This window comes from Betta splendens, chromosome 1 (assembly GCF_900634795.4).
Source record: "Betta splendens chromosome 1, fBetSpl5.4, whole genome shotgun sequence".
Taxonomy (NCBI): Eukaryota; Metazoa; Chordata; class Actinopteri; order Anabantiformes; family Osphronemidae; genus Betta; species Betta splendens.
Window position 1 is genome coordinate 17,196,296 of NC_040881.3, and position 16,277 is coordinate 17,212,572.

Consider the following 16,277-nt stretch of genomic DNA (forward strand, 5'->3'; position numbering starts at 1 on the left):
GGAACTGTTGTGGGATTAATAAAGTCGTATCTGATCTTATCTTTTCTTATCTTAACACTATGTCTAACAAGCAGCACAGCCAGTGATGCACATAAATGGTGACTAACCAGGTCCTATAGTGCAGCCACACACAGTCAGTGAGTGTGTGTCAGTCAGTGAGTGCACTGGGTGCGATTGAGGCCTGTGCATCGTTTCAGCCTTATCCTGGCACCTCCTCTGTCCCTGCCTGTTAAATGCCCAGGCGCTCCCCACACACCGCTGCCACTGCTTCATGCCCTGATGTCTGAATGGATGGATGAAAGCACCCATCCAGCGCTGCTGAGGCAGTGAGAGGAGCGATGGCTGCTGAGTGGCCCAAAGCAGGACCTCTGTCTGTGTCTGAGACTAGAATAAAAGCCTTAAAAGCCTGCTTCAGCTTTATAATGTGTACAATGAGCTACAACTTCTACGTCTCGTGTCACATCTTTCACCTTAGCCGTTAGTTTAGCGGCTGCGTGTGACCACATCCGCAGCGACTGAACACAAATCACTTGAACCCGGACTCCGGCCCGTTCCCTGACCCGCACCGATCTATGGATCTGTGTAATGGAGCACGACAGTGAAGTTCTGGCCCGTGACGAGCACCTGCTGCTGCGCCTCAGCACCAGCGCACAGCGGATGCACAGCTGCAAACAGCTGACTGAGACCACCCACAGGCTGTTAACCAGCGGTTAGAGCTGTTCAACCAGCGATCGACCAACTCACACAAGCATATATCACTGTTGTTGGTTGATGGGCCTGATGAGCCTGCTCCCTGTTCTCAGCAGGGAGCCTCAGGATTAGCTCACATATGCTCACTTGGCTCCACTCACACCAAAGGTATTCACATCCTGCTTCCTGAGCTTAATGCGTAATGCAGTGTAGAACCTTCTGTATCAACCACCTACTGATGGAACCTGCACCTGCTCTCACAGCTTCCACCATTCTAGGCAGGAAGATGAACTGTAAAACCCGTAACTGGGGTTTTTCTGTGTCTGTAGATGTGTAAATGAGGGACTTGAACCAGTCCCTGAGGAAGACGAGCAGCAGGGAGACAGACTGGGGCTGATGTCATCCACAGAGCGATCTACTGCTGAGGGTGCTGCTTGAGTGACGGTCTCTGTTTAGGCAGCGCTGGCTTCAAATCGGCTGCTGGCAGAGACCATGTGTTTGTCTGAGCTGGGTCGGAGGCTGCGTGGCCTTGGAGCGGGTTCGTACGCGTGGGACGAGTAAATGGCGGTGGACGAAGATGAGGGAAAAGGTTGAGCAGGAGTCTGATGATAGAAGGGAACAAGGAGCAAAAGGAAGAATGTGCCTCAGGTTCCTCCAGTCAACCGGCTCCTTTCATTTCTAGCATTAATACAAGCTGCTCATCCTTGGCTCTGCTCCTCCTCCTTCTCCTCCTCCTCCTCCTCCTCCAGGCCCTGCAGGCCTGCTAAGCCAATTTATATTGACTTCCTCTTTCCATTAAGTCCTATTTTGTTAGTGGTCATAATAATGAAATGGATATGAAGCAAATGCACTGGTCCAGTCTTCCTTGTATGACTTCCCGTTGGCTTTCAAAATAATTGACCAATTGATTAGACAGATTGTTCACATTGTTCTCTCTCCAGGCTCAGAGCTACATGTGGCCTCAGGCGTCATCCATACTGTAGCAGTGCATGTGAATACATTCCACAGACTTCATCATCTCTAATCCACGAGCAGCGTTTTCTTGTGAAACACTGAGCATCAGAGGTGTTTTCTTTGTGCTGAGGTTTGACTGAATTTACCCATAAATGATGAGAATGAATGGATTGTACGGTGACGTCCAGGAATCAAACCTGAGCCACTAACATTAGAGAACACTAAGATTAAAGGATCGCTCTAAATTTCAGGTCTGTTTCTGTAATGTGATAAATGAACTGCAGTCCGATCATAATCACACTTAATGACCTGATATTTGATAATATTATGATGATGCATGTGTTGCCTGAGGGAGAGCTGCGTGGGGGCGGGTCCACTTCCTGATGATGCTGATGTGTCCCTGCTCACAGGCTGTTCTGCACCGACGCTTCCCAAGCACTTCTAGAATCCACCACGAAACCTGCACTACATCACAGCGTCTTCAGCTCAGATCTCAAATATGGAGAATAAATTATGCATCAGCTCATCTGAGCTGAGGTCAATAGTATCAAGTCCAATGTAGTTACACACAGAAATCCATAATGTGGTTTCACAGTAAATGCAGACGGACGCCAACGTTCACATGGCCGAGCTTCCATAATACAATAATAATAAAAAAAAAATAATAATAAAATAATAATAAAAAGAAAATAATAATAATAATAAAATAAAAATAATAATAATAAAAAATAATAAAGAAGAAAAGAAGAAGAAGAAGAAGAAGAAGAAGAAGAAGAAGAAGAAGAAGAAGAAGAAGAAGAAGAAGAAGCCACAGTCGCACGCACGCACGCACACACACACATACACACACACACACACATACACACACACACACACACACTGACTGCATCATGAACACGTTAACAAAATAAAAGCCTAGATGCCGTCTAGACAAAGGCAGAACATAATCTGTTTCCCTGTTTTGTTTTTGATTGGTTCCTTCCAGTAAAACCTCATAAATCTGCTCATCACACAATGGAGGACGGTCCTACAGTGGCTCTGCTATTGACACAGTGTAATCGAATGTTTAGACCCAGAAACATGCAGAAATGTTTTGTTCTCCATCATCGTTCAGCGATGGATGTAAACAGCAGCAGTGTCTGACTTCACACTGATGAACAACACTGACACGCCCATTTTCACCACCGACAACAACAACACCTATATGAAAGGATGAAATGAAAAAAGCTCATTTATTATCAACCCCAAACACCGGTACAGACATCCACCGTTATGTAACATTAGAATCTTCAAAACCAAGGTGGAAGCCACGGATGGAAGGAGGGAAGCGTCAGATGGAGGCGAGTGACTGACGAGTCCAAATAGAAGATGGGGAGCCAACAGACGTGATGCAAAGACCTGGACCACGGAGCCGGAGCCGCTGGGTGCAGGGAGAATGCATGAAGACGGAGGCATGGGAGGAAAATGGAGGGGAGCGCCGCGGAGAGGAGCCGCGCAGGGAGGAGGACGAGCAGAGGATCAGCTCAGACAAGCGTGAAAGCTCAACAATGGGCGCTAACAAAGAGGAGCCACGCAGGCGTCGCCCGGCTGCACCCAGCCTCCTCACGCTCATTTCAGCCTTTATTTCAAGGTTTGGCCCCCGTGGCACCCCACCCCCACCCACCACTCCCACCTCATGCATCCATCCATTCATCCGTCCATCTGTCACCCAGCCTCCAAAACAACGTTCACGTCTCCTCCCGTCGCAGCCCAAAAAGCCCGAGTGCTGCTGCGTCTGCATCCATCGACGGCAGCGTTGTGTAAGACGTTCATCACATGAACGGACCCATGTTCAATATACAGATAGAGGGACAGTGTGTGAGCAAAGCAGACGCTTCAGCCTCAGCCTCAGCCTCAGCCTCTTTGTCTGCCCGGAGCCGGACGCACACACAAAGGAATCTGTGACCCACAGGACGCACAACGGACACACAAACACGTCCTACCTTTCTGGCTTTGAGACTCGTCCATGTTTTCCTCCATCGGAGCAGGTTACAGTCCCTTTGTCTGCGCTGGTGAAGCCGTTTACAGCCTTGCTGGCAGCTCAGAGCGTGTGTGTGTGTGTGTGTGTGTGGGGGGGAGTGTTTTTCCCTCCCTGCAGATGATGGAGGCTCAGGGAAGTCCCCCTTTCAACGCAGCGCTCTCTCTCTTCCACTCACATGAGGCTCTCCAGCATCCTGCCTCTGCATCCAGCTCCAGATGCGTTCATCACACACACACACACACACACACACACACACACACACACACACACACACACACGCACACACACACACATAAATGTGCAGCGTTCTCTCTTCGTATTAAACTGATTCTAATTAAAACACACAGTTGAGACGATGAGACCACAGCTGTCCTCAAAAACAACACTGGTCTGACCTTTGGTAGGATGAGCTACAAAACAAAGCGCCTCTCTCCATGTCCCACTTGCAGAAGCATCACATTGATGCTGCACCAGCTCCAAACACAAACTCTCAGATTTTTACTTAACTTGACATCACAGCACATAAGGGTGATTGGCTGAAGCCCCGGGGGGTGACAACAGTGGCTAATGTAACAGAACCTAAACATGAACCCGGTGAAGAGCATCTCCATTGGATGGAGACCAGTGAACTGAAGAACATCTGTCCTGGGGAGCGGTCCCGTCCTGAAGATGTCGGGGGAAGCAGTCACTCAGCTTCAGCTCAGTCCAACACATCTGAACCTTGGACTCACTCACTTCAGATTCCTGTGGCTGGATCATGTCTCATCACAGATGAGCAGCAGATCCTGGACCTGGAGGCCTGTTGACCGTCCTACTGTAACTGCTCCTGGTAACTCTCTGACCACTGACATCTCTTGGCCCATGGGCTCAGCTCTGCTCCACTCTGGGTTTGTGCACAGAGCTGGTGTTGGTGTGGTGCCCATCATCAGAACCCTGGTTTCTAAGCTGGAACCAAGTTCACCTGCTTAATGTGGTATGAAACTGTAATGCAGAGGGTATGATGTCACGTGTTGCGGCCACATTCAAACAGTGGTCGTCCAGTGGCTGTGGAAGCGAAGGGGGTGGTTGAGACGACAGCTTCAGCTACGATGGTGTAAAGGCTCCAGAGCTGCAGGCTCCAATGCGTCCTAATGACACATTGGAACACATTGAATAAAAAATAAATAAAGAGGTCAGTAAAACAGGAATCCATCCATTTTTAATATGAGACATGGACCCACCCTTTGACCCAACTAGAACCAAGCTTTACCTCAGAAGGAAGGTTCTAAGCCTGGTCTTAAAGCAGAGGTTGTCTGCTGAGGAAGAAGCATGAGGAGCTGAGGTCTGGAGGAGCCACGTTCCTTAACTACAGACGAGGCTCCTCTGTGTGTGATCTTCACTGATGTCCAACATCATATTTTAGAGGCTAAAACATCTGGATGGACAGTGGAGACCTGGAGACAAGGCTGTGGACGTCCAAGGGTCAGTGATGCACGTCAATGAACCGTGAGCAATGGAAGGAGGAGCAGGGGGTGTGGCACCACATAGAACCAACATGTCCAGGATCAGTGAAACATTATGCTTCCACCTGTTCTACTAAACTCATCCTGGTTCATTCTGTTGCAGGATAAACTAGAGGCTTGGTGAGTTATGTTTACCAGACCACACGCATGAATCTCAGAATCACTGATTAAACTGGGCTGAAACAGAAGGGCAGAACACCAGCAGGCCTGAGCCTGTGTGACATTACATGCTACAGCTGATGAACTCTTGCGTCCCATGACCTTCACAGTCCACACAGACCCAAATGTTAGCAGGCGACATAAAAACCCACATGGTTCTGGTCAAAACGTATGAGTTTAATAGAAAATGAAGATATAGCAGAGGCCAAGAGTGATCATGTCCTCATGTCTCTTAGTGCTTGAAATGTCTGGGAGCTATATTATATAGTAAACCATCACCACTTGATAATAACACCATGACAGTGGTTATTGTAAAACTCATATGATCCATGAGATGAGATGGAAGCAGACGCCTCGACGAGTTCGGCTCCACTTCGCGTCATGTGCAGTGATGATGAGCCGCTGGGCTCTAACTCGCAGCTCGTGGTGAAGGAATAAAGCATACACTGTACAGAACAAGAACCACAGTAATACTGCAATGAATATAGATAATATTACTCTTAGTACTATCGTTATTAAACACTAAAACGTTCATCTGAAAGGAACAACTCAAAGTGACATGCAAACGCTCTTCGTCCTCCTCTTCCTCGCCGTCATCAGTGCAGTATACTTATTAAAAGGAAGGTGGTGTTCACAGTTTTCTGTCCACCTCAGAACAGTGAGACCTCCCGTTGGCTCAGGTTTCAGTATCGGCAGCTGCCATTGGCTGAGCATGGAGAGCTCTGATTGGTTCTCAGTCTGTTTGGCACATCATCCGGTTGGCTTCGTTACTCTGGCAAAGACTATGTGCATGTGTGTGAGTGTGTGTGTGACATGATAATGTGCAGCCGTTACCGTGACGACGGCGTGTAGACAGGGATGGGCAGCACTTCCGCGGTCACATACTCAGGTATTAAAGGGGACTCCACCTACGTCAGGTAGTGACTGGGTCACATATCAGTTGTAGCATCTGTCTGTCCTTCCTGCACAAACACAGGCTGGTTGGAGGGTTTCATCTGCTTGCTCTTGACTGGGCTCCAACTCTGATACTAATAAAACGTGGGAAACCCTAAACAGCTGTGTTTTCAAGGGCCAATGCACTGCTACATTACACTGTCTGTGTTTATGGACAGATGCTTCAACTATATCATCACTAAATGCTAATGAATGGATGTGGTGCTACTCATACAATCAGAAAGAAAAGAGTCTGGACAGTATGTGGCTTAAAACCCTCCAACTGTGCCCATCCCTGTGTGTGTGTGTGTGTGTGTGTGTGTGTGTGTGTGTGTGTGTGTGTGTGTGTGTGTGTGTGTGTGTGTGTGTGTGTGTGTGTGTGTGTGTGTGTCCATGCATCTCTTGGGTCTGTTAAAATTTGAAAGTCTCTACTAATTTGGGATATTCAGGCAAATAAGGAACATATTTAGGAATAATAACATTTTCTTCTATCACACTTACTATTGTTTCATGGATGTGGTTTTTGTTCATGTTTTGACATTTGAGAAGTTTCTGCTCTACAGCACAGTCGATCCCTCAAGTTCGAAGGGGTTCAACAATCGCATGTTGTGAGAAAGTCAAAAAAAGCCTATAAATACCTATTTTTACAGTTTAAACACTAAATAATTCATTTCACTCAGCTTATTACCCACGGGTCACTGTGGGGGTTCCACTAATAATTAGGAGTTCGGCTCTAGGAAAGAATTTGTGAGGAGCCCGTGAACCGGGGTCTACTGTACACCCACATGTCCTGATCCCATCCCTGATAAACGTTATTGCCTTAACGCCAGCATCACTGTCCTTAGCTTCTATACAACATGAAGTCTCCACGGCAAATATCGAACAAACAATGACTGTTAGAAAACTGTCCACTGTGCTTGATTGTTTTTCATGAATTTGTACATAACCAGCTCGAGTTATTGACTCTGTTAGTGGGCGGGTCTCTGCTGAAGCCCGACAGCCAAGTGAATGGAGGACGTCGGTCCAGTCTCTGCAGGCTAACGTCAGAGTGATCAGTGTTTCCTACAGATGTGATTGGAAGCCGCCCATGGAGTAGTCACCAGAGAAGATGATTGACGTTCAGAGGGGAGGGGACCACGTGTCGACTGGCTGTAAGGCACTGGCTCGGGCCTGGTCAGGACAGATCAGTTATGCTGAGGCTCATGGGTAATCCTGGACGAAGGTAAGCCACCGGGACGCGACCATTCTCGCCGGTCGATCCTGTGATGGACAGACGGGCTTTGGAACGCATCGCATCTGTGAACTTCATCTGTGAGGAAAAGGACAAAACCCGTTAATCTGTACTGCTAGTGGACGACCTGATCAACAGATCAGTGGTGGAAAACAGTTTAATTTCACCCTTGTTACCTTTTTTGTCTTTACAGTAGTAAGTACATTTATATAAACAGACTCCAAAGTGGGTATTAATAATAATTGAACTTTACTGATCTCACATTGGGAAATGAATCTCTGCATTTTGAGCCATCCTGAGGGGAGCAGTGGGCAGCCACAGGGCGGCGCTCGGGAGCTAGTGGAAAGTGTCTTACTCCAGGACACAGCTGGTGCTCTGCAGGGCTTGAACCTGGGGCCTTTTGCTTCCCAAGCCAATGCTCTACCAACTGACCCTGAGAATGGCTACTGTCTGTAGATCTGAATCACGTTCATCTCATATTTAGCTCAAAACAGGTGGTTTCATTGTATCCCTCTTTTTAATTGGCTTCCTTTTTCACAGACATGGTATTACTGTACAGGCAACAACAGAATCTACCGACAGAGATGAAACAAGCTAACCTTAAAATATGCTTCTAGAACTACTGACTTCACCATGATATGACCAAGTATATACTCGCCTCCGAAAGTCGTTGAAATTGATGTGACGGACAGGTGTGTGACACTACATAATTAACAGTACACACAGTACAGTATAGCTCAATGGTTATAGCTGGTGCCTGATGTTCAGGCGACATTTATGGTTTAGAAGCTGTCTATGTGAAACAGAAAAAAGGAAAATCAGCCAAAGACATACTGCCTTAAGCAGTAAAACTGTGGAAGAACAAAACCTCTGGTGTAGGAGATAACGGACGCTCAACGATTTAACAAGGACAAGGCCAGAGTCACAGTAGTGGAGCTGGCAACAACCTGCAGAGCACAGAGCTCAGTGAAGGCGTCACCATCTACTGTATGCACCAGAAGGAAGGTCAGGAAGTCTGAGGTGGAGCCTGCGAAACATGTGGGACTAGCGATCAACCGATACCAAAAGGCAATGGGAAAGTGCAGAAGAAAAGAGACCTGTTCTGATCCCCGAGCAGTCTGTACCTTCAGGGGCTCCAAAGACAAGCCAGTAATATAGCGCAGACCTGGACGAGGCTGAACCTGACGACAAAGGAAGACGCCTGCTCACTGCGTCACAGGCTACAAAGTAGTTGTTTCCTGGTTTTCTGCATAAATTGCAGCTTTGTAAAATTGATCCAGGTTTTTAGACCAGGGAGACGCTGCTGCTCCACCAGAGGGCCTAAGGAACATGGAGCACTGAACTAGCTCTGGCAGAAAAAGCTTCTCCTACATGTAGGGCAAGAAGGCAACCAGAGAATGAATGAAGATCAGAACAACCTTTAACATGTGCATAATCTAGAATTCCGTATTTAACTATACTATAAGAGTTAAGATGACATGATTTACACTAATAACCCAGGTGAAGACATCCTGTACTGTATTTCAGTAGGATTTACTCTTTGTCATTCAACTCATCTTTATTTAGATGAACTCAAGTTTAAACTTAAGTATACATAGATACTGTACATATTACATAGTACTTTGTAATAGTTTGTAATAAAGGCTTATGTGTTAAATTAAGGAGGGATGTGAGATCTTCTTAGATGGTTTATATACAACACAAATCAGTAAATCAATACCTATTATAGGTTTACATTCACATTCACTTATTGTACTGTAGCATCATGTAATGAATGAATGGGTCAAATGTGCACAAGCCGTATGAAAAAACAAGAGGCAAATGAAATGACTGAGCAGTGGTTCTATGTCCTGGTTCATCGTGTTGCAGTAGCTTTAAGGGCTGCCCTGATTTCACTTCATCCTCTCACTACAGACACATCACAGATGAAGCATGACGGTGTAGCGCAGACAAAGCGTGTCTTCATACAGTACATTGATACTGTATGTTTACATCACACTGACCCGTAGGTGGCATTTGACTTGTAGCGTAGCCATATGTCGCATGCAAAAGGGACGCACCAGGTCACATGGTCAGAAATAGCAAATATTGTACTTTTATCTATTCACTGTTATTATCAAGAGAAGCTGACATTTCCTTCCTTTTAACCAGTCCCAGGGCACCAAACAGAACGGTAGAGCTAAAACCAGCTCTAAGGGTCTAATCCAGGTCTAAACCAGGTCTAAACCAGGGGCCTCATATACAAAAACTTGCGTAGATTTCCTGCTAAATTTGGTCTGAGTTCAAATTCCGAAAACTGCGTACAGTAAATAGAGCTGTAGATAGTGTCAACAAAACAGGCTGGGGTGAAAGAGAAGACAAACTGACCCCCTGTGACCACACTGTGATCAGCAACTCATAGGAAGTCTCCACATTAAACCAGACTAGCATTGACGCTGAAGATAGGTACTTTGGTTTGCTGACTGTAGCAGCATTTGTGCGTCACAGATTGTTTGTACATTGGTGAAATGAAAATGTTTTCTGTTGACATGTGTCACTTCATTCTGTGACGGTGCTTTTATAGTGATGTGTCCAGTCGATGAGTCCAAACACATCAGGTAAACAGGCTCTCACTGCAAACTGCCCTTTGATGTTGCCCCGGGCAACCACTGTATGGGCACTTGATGCCTTGCTCACATACGGATGATTGCGTCCCACAGAGCTGGCTCGGCTCGGCTCAGGCTCCACTACCCCCCCAGCAGCTTCCTCTGGATGCCCCCGTGGCTGGAACCCCAGTGTGGTCAGTAGCTGCGCGTGGCTTTATGGTTTATTGTTTTTCTCCGGTGTGACTAACTATCGTTTTCACGTGAGAAACAGTTTCCCAGTTCCACCTCTTAGTGTCACCAACGGACCAATAGCTGTAGAAAAACATTTGGATATTTTGCAGTTTTGTTTTTTTTTTCAACAAAGACAACAAGCAAAAGGTAAAGACAGAAAAGTGCCCAACAATAACGTGGACACTGACTCCTGGTGGCTGGGAAGCTCCTTGGTTAATAATGATCCTTGTTCTATGGACAGAAATTTAAAATACAGTGAGATGCTGACTAGACTCCACTGTCTAATGCTTTGTGTCCAACAGCTCTGGTGATTAATTACATTCATTTCAAGTTTATAATAGTGCTTGATCTACGAATCTGTAATCAAAGTTTATTAAAAACATGACTCACAATATATACACACACCCTGTATGACTGTACAGTATGTATGTCAAGACCTGTGTTTATCTTCTGTCACTACAGTATCTAATTAATATCAGATGCTTTTCTAGTTGTGTTTATAACTAATGTGTGGTTAGAAATTCTGTTGGTAAAGAAACTCAGACCCAATTGTTTTGCATTGACCAGTGAAGTTCTGACTTCACTGTTCTACATCTATACAGTGTTTAAAGTGTGGTTATCATACTTTGTTGAACTAAATGTGTCTGAAAACAAATCAAACAATAGATCAGATGATGTGAGGTTGTAGAACCCAGCAACACAGCTGGATCCAGGGAGGGTCAGATTAAATCACTAGTTGCTGAGAAGTTGAGAACAACACGTCAACATCACCTTATTGTGACTGACATTTGCTCTGTTACAACAATAATCAGGAAAAAAAAGGTTAGCAATGTTTGCAGCGCCCACTGAGAACAGTCAGTTTACGATTTATGATCTCAGGCTAATCACATTTTGGGAAACTGAAAAAGTATAAAATATTAATAAAGAGAGTTTATTAATATTTATTAAAGAGTTTGAAGTCTAAATACAGGTTATGATCCAGGATATGATTATTACTGTGTACTGCATCACATACTGTGTGCTGCTGGAGTCTGCAGTGACCTGCAGATGCGACGACCAGTGGTAGAAACGAGACTGGGGCAGGAATGAAAACAGGGCACGTGTTGCCAGGACCCACAAACAGCAGGCAGCAGTAGAAGGCTGGTCACACTGTTCCTGGTCCCACTGGAACAAGGCCAGTCTATGTGGTCTATGTTTGTGGACGTTTCCTGGCTTCACTCCCCAACAACATGTGGCAGACGACCACCAGACAGAGTCACTTCACCAGACGCCTTATACTGTACATACATCTGGCACATGGGGACAGAGCCAATGGACCAGGTCTCCTCCCAGAAGACTCAGTTATATAAACTAAAGAGTATAACAGTGTGTCGGGTCTAGTCTCTGATGTCCAAACAATCCCAGCCTATAAATGAAGCCATGAGGCTAAACCAGCATCAGGTCAAATGTGTGTGAGGTGACTGGCCAATGAGTCAAGCAGTTAGAGGATGATTGGCTATAAAAGAGAGCAAGGGCTCCTGGAAAGGAAAAGTTAGGAGGGTGGAGGCTGATGGTGAAACAAGGAGAGGAGGAGGAGGAGGAGGAGGAGAACCAAAGGTGGGCAGACAAGCTTCAGACATAAACATGTGAGCAGATGAAAGTATGTTGACATCAAGTGCTGCATTCACATTAGGCCCTCAGGACACAAACAAAGGCTGACTTCACCTTTACTCGCCAGCCTGACAGCGCTGCCTGCAGCACTAACCTCCACCCAGCAGCTCTGCCATGTTTTTGTGCTCCACAAACCTGATCCTTCCTCCCATTAGCTTAAATTAAGTGCCATAATGTGAATGCAGCTGTCGTCTGAACACTGTTTATGACTGTGAGGTGAGGGATGTTTCAGCCGTCAATCATCACTCTCCTACCCGGGTTAGATCTTGACACTCTCAATGCCGTAAACGTTGTAGCCCTCTTTATAGGTGGCGTAGTTGGGCTGGTGGCTGGGGGACATCAGGTTGTAGTTGGGGGCGTGTTGAGGAGAAGTCAGAGTGTGTGTGTAGTTTCCTGTGTTCTGGGGTGACGACAAGGTGTTGGCTGCCACCTTCATAACAAAAATAAAGTCACCGTTATTACCAGATGGAACAAGGAGCGTCCGGCTGGAGGCTGAGGAGGTCCAGTACCAGAACCAGCGAAGAGGAAAAGCCCAGACAGACAGGACAGAACACGGCCTGAGTAGGTTCAACAGTGAGCAACACACAGAACAAAGCTTCACAAGGTATCGGCAACCCGGGAGTACACCTTTCATCTTATAAGTGAACACGATGCTCATGAGCTTCACAGTAAGAGGTCTGAACCAGACAAACTGCTACCACGGTCCCAATGTCGACTCAGTCACACACAGCACAGCTCACAGTGTATCAACTGTACCACACAAAGCAAACTGCGCTTCTCAACAAATGGTCGACCAAGGGAAACATCTCACGTTATCAGGAGATATACTGTATGTAGTTCTTATGAAAAACCACACCGAAGGTCCACATGCGATCAGCTGGAGACCTGCTAGGAGCTCAGCTGTCCTTAGTCTGTAGTGAGGTGTGAAGGTTTGTGCATGTTACCCTTTGTTGGCATATTATGAGAAGAGCTTATTGATTAACTGATGTAAACTGAGACTGCGATCAGTGGAGAAGCAGCTGCTGAGCTCAGAGCTGGCCGACGCCTGGTAGCGCTCTGGACACCAGCATCCTCTCAGTTACATTCTGAACTTGGGCTTCATTTCCAGGCCTTTATCTACTGCAGTGGTGCAGTGCTCTGGTTCCTTACTGCATTGATTTTACATGGGGCAGATCTGCCAAGCATCCACTCACACATACTAATCTGTTGATCAGGCTGTGGTCCAACTCCGTCAACATTTAGTTGTCACTCTTTAAATTATCATTTTATTTTTGGGAGGCAGGAAAAGCTCATATTGGTCGCTCCCACCTCAGGTGTCAGTACCACTGGAGCTGGGATGATGGTTGGTTGATGCTCGTGTAGCACTGCTGACTGCATAAATGTGAGACAGGCCCATTTCTCTTCTCCAGGTTCTGTCACGTCATATGATAGTGTCATACTGTTATACTCAGGTCTATTTCTATGGTCCATTTAGCTTGCTGATTTAAAAACACACCATTCAACTTCAGCACACACTAGTTACAGCTGTTAAGTGAAATGAACAGAAAACGTAGCTTTGCTTTTGATCACATACCTTCATTTTCTTGGCTTCAGTGCGGCTCTTGTAGCAGAACTCTACTAGTGCGACCATCATGGCCAGACCCAGTCCTCCCACCAGGATGTAGAAGACTCCTGCTACATTACTAAGAGACAGAGCGCTGGTCTTTTCCTGGTGCACAGGGAGACAGAAGGCAGCCAGCCAGAGAAAGGCTGGGTCAGTGGGACCAAATAGACCACTGCAAACATAAACGAGGACAGCACAGTCACACAGACACTGGACTTGGTGCTGTGGAAACTCGTTACACCTCTAGTAAGTGTGAAACATGGACACAGAAAAACGTAAGCCCTGAACTGAAGCTAAGAGGTGAACGTCCAGCATGTGGTAATGCTGAAACACCAACAGCAAAAGGGATGTCAGAGCTGGATGCCAGCGCAGTGTTGATGCCAGTGTCTGCGTGGAGGAAAGGTTTCAGCCCGGCTAGTTCTGCTCCTACACTTACAGTATAAACCCTGTTAGCCCTCACTGTGGGTGAGCAGTTCACCGTAATGCGCCTCCTCTGTTTGGTAGAAGCTGGTTCAGCTCTCTCCTCTTTCCCTGCTCAGATATGAACTGTTCTCAGAGCAGCACGTGTAGATGCTGCTGAATGTCGGTAATCACTAAACAGAACCTTTGGAAGGCAGGCTGCTGTACTGAATAGAAGTTTAGTAGTGACACTCCTCTTTGAGGGTTGGGGTCCTGCAAATGTATTCATACATCAGGTCTGATCATGTCACCCTGGACTATACTGCAATATATACAGTACCTGTATAATATAATACATATCTACATCATATATCTGTATAAAGTAGAATTACTGGCATGTTTGATTATTGTATTGATTGATTATTGTATTTTCACCCCTCTTCATACAGTACTCTGCATTTATACCACTGTATGTTGTCTGTTTGATGTCTACTTTGTATCTGTGTTGGTGTTGATGGTTCCATTTCTTTTTTTCTTTGAGAGCAACTTTAACTTTAACAATTTCCCTCTGGGATCAATAGGGGTTCTTTAATTTAAATGATAATAACCTATCATTACCTGTGTTCTTTATCTCCTTTACTCTATACATTCCTACAGCTATCAGCTCTACTGTAAGTGTTGTCTTAGCCTTGTCCCTGGACCACTCTTTGACAGGCTTAACCTCACATATGCACTAATGATAAAAGCGGGATATTCAGTCCATTCAGCTAAAACATTAATGATCCAGTGGAAGGCTGTTTTGTTGGTCAGTCAGTGAGTGATGATGTAGTAACGAAGATCCTGCAGTGAACCTGCTGCAGAGGCTCTGTCTGGCACGAGTAGGGACTGATTTGAGAACAGGATCAACTCGTTTTTCTTACGCTACTCGCTAAGGTCCTTATTTTTAATGAATGTAGTTTTAAATGTGTTGTAACCTTTTTTCATCTCTTAATTACTCAGAAAGCAGCACGACATACAGTAAATGGAATAAGCACCTGCATTAAACTGGCCAAATACTACTGAAACACAAGGAGGCTCAATCCATCATATCCAAGTATGTGGAAGCTGTGAGCAGATGAAGCTGTAGTGATGACTGATGGTCCTATATTATCATATGACACATTACCAGGCCAGAACCATGGACTTACCACCGTGTATCATTTATACATAGCATTACTCAGCACTTACTGTAAGCACTTAATGGAGCGACAGGTCAGTTTAACACCTGGTTACTACACTTCTCCATTGATTGAATGAACCATTTTAACACAGTTTTTTTCACAGAGCTTTTTTTCCTTCACTGAATTTATTACATCATTACCAGCTGTAATATATGTAACCTAAATAACTTCTAAATAACTATCATACTTTACATGTTAAAACTATGACGGCAGAACTAAAGCGGGTCTCAGAAAAACAGGCCAAGTGACATCAATTAACCTTAACCTACAGAAATGTCATCTGCTCATATAACAAGACTAGACAGACAGACGGACGGACAGACGGAAGGACAGACGAACAGTACAGCTTACAGTTGTCCTGAGTGAGGTCAGACTAACAGTACAGTGAGTTATTACTACAGTATCTGTGCGTGTTGAACAGATTGACCCACACACATGTACAACTAACCTTATTGGTGGAGTCCTTGAAGCCACACTCTCCTTTATCGTACCACCACTTGTTTTTCATCTTGTCTAGGGTCCCTTGCTCATTCAGTTTCAATACGGCAAGGTTTACTGGCACTCTTCAATGGGAATAACATAAATAACATCGTTATAAATGTTATCTTATGTTATTAGCGGAGCAGCGGTTCTCAGGCTCTGGCCCAGCGGCCAAACCGGGGCCGGTTGTGGCTTATTGCATTTAAACTGTGAAATTACATAGACTGTCTACTGCTAGCTCCTAACAAGGCCCCACCATTTGGCCCCTGACACAGAGAATGAGAGGCACTGTGCTGAAGACCTTTCTGCTTTTTCAGTAGCAGGATTCCTCCAGACCAGAGCTATGGATAAACAGAGTTTGGCCATGATGCACAAACTCTCCATCAACAGCTCGTCTCTTGATGTTGCTGCTATCTGGTGTGAGGTCACCTGACCCTGGCCTTGGCCCTGGATGCTGCCCTAACCCTGACCTCAACCAAACAGGGTGCAACATATGGAAGAAGCAGCACACGTTATAACAATACATGTGGAAGGAGCTGATCACTAAATCTACCACCAGAACTAAGGAAACCTTCCCAGCATGTAAAGTGGTAACGGTGCTGCTCCTTCAGTTTAACCCA

The 16,277-nt window shown here is 45.7% G+C and overlaps 2 protein-coding genes across 8 annotated transcripts in view; both read right to left on the bottom strand.

Moving 5' to 3' along the window:
- The window catches only part of LOC114851998 (neuronal membrane glycoprotein M6-a-like), a 10,505-nt gene extending 6,669 nt beyond the window's left edge, over positions 1 to 3,836 (bottom strand). The window contains exon 1 of the mRNA XM_029143983.3: positions 3,627 to 3,836. Coding sequence (XP_028999816.1) covers positions 3,627 to 3,663 — 37 coding nt within the window. The 5' untranslated portion in view covers positions 3,664 to 3,836. The remainder of the gene's footprint in view (positions 1 to 3,626) is intronic.
- Positions 3,837 to 5,481: 1,645 nt separating this feature from the next.
- Positions 5,482 to 16,277, bottom strand: part of LOC114851284 (glutamate receptor 2-like) — a 30,768-nt gene continuing 19,972 nt past the window's right edge. For 2 of the 7 annotated variants that reach the window (XR_008694102.1, XM_041069911.2), the window contains one exon: positions 15,625 to 15,740. Coding sequence is in view for 5 of the 7 variants with exons in the window: in XM_041069911.2 (XP_040925845.1) it covers positions 15,705 to 15,740 (36 nt within the window). In the remaining 2 variants the exon portion in view is untranslated. Of the gene's footprint in view, positions 7,568 to 12,209; positions 12,386 to 13,528; positions 13,664 to 15,624; positions 15,741 to 16,277 lie in introns of those variants that run through there. The other 5 variants (XM_029143044.3, XM_029143051.3, XM_029143035.3 and 2 more) reach the window with 5 other exon arrangements.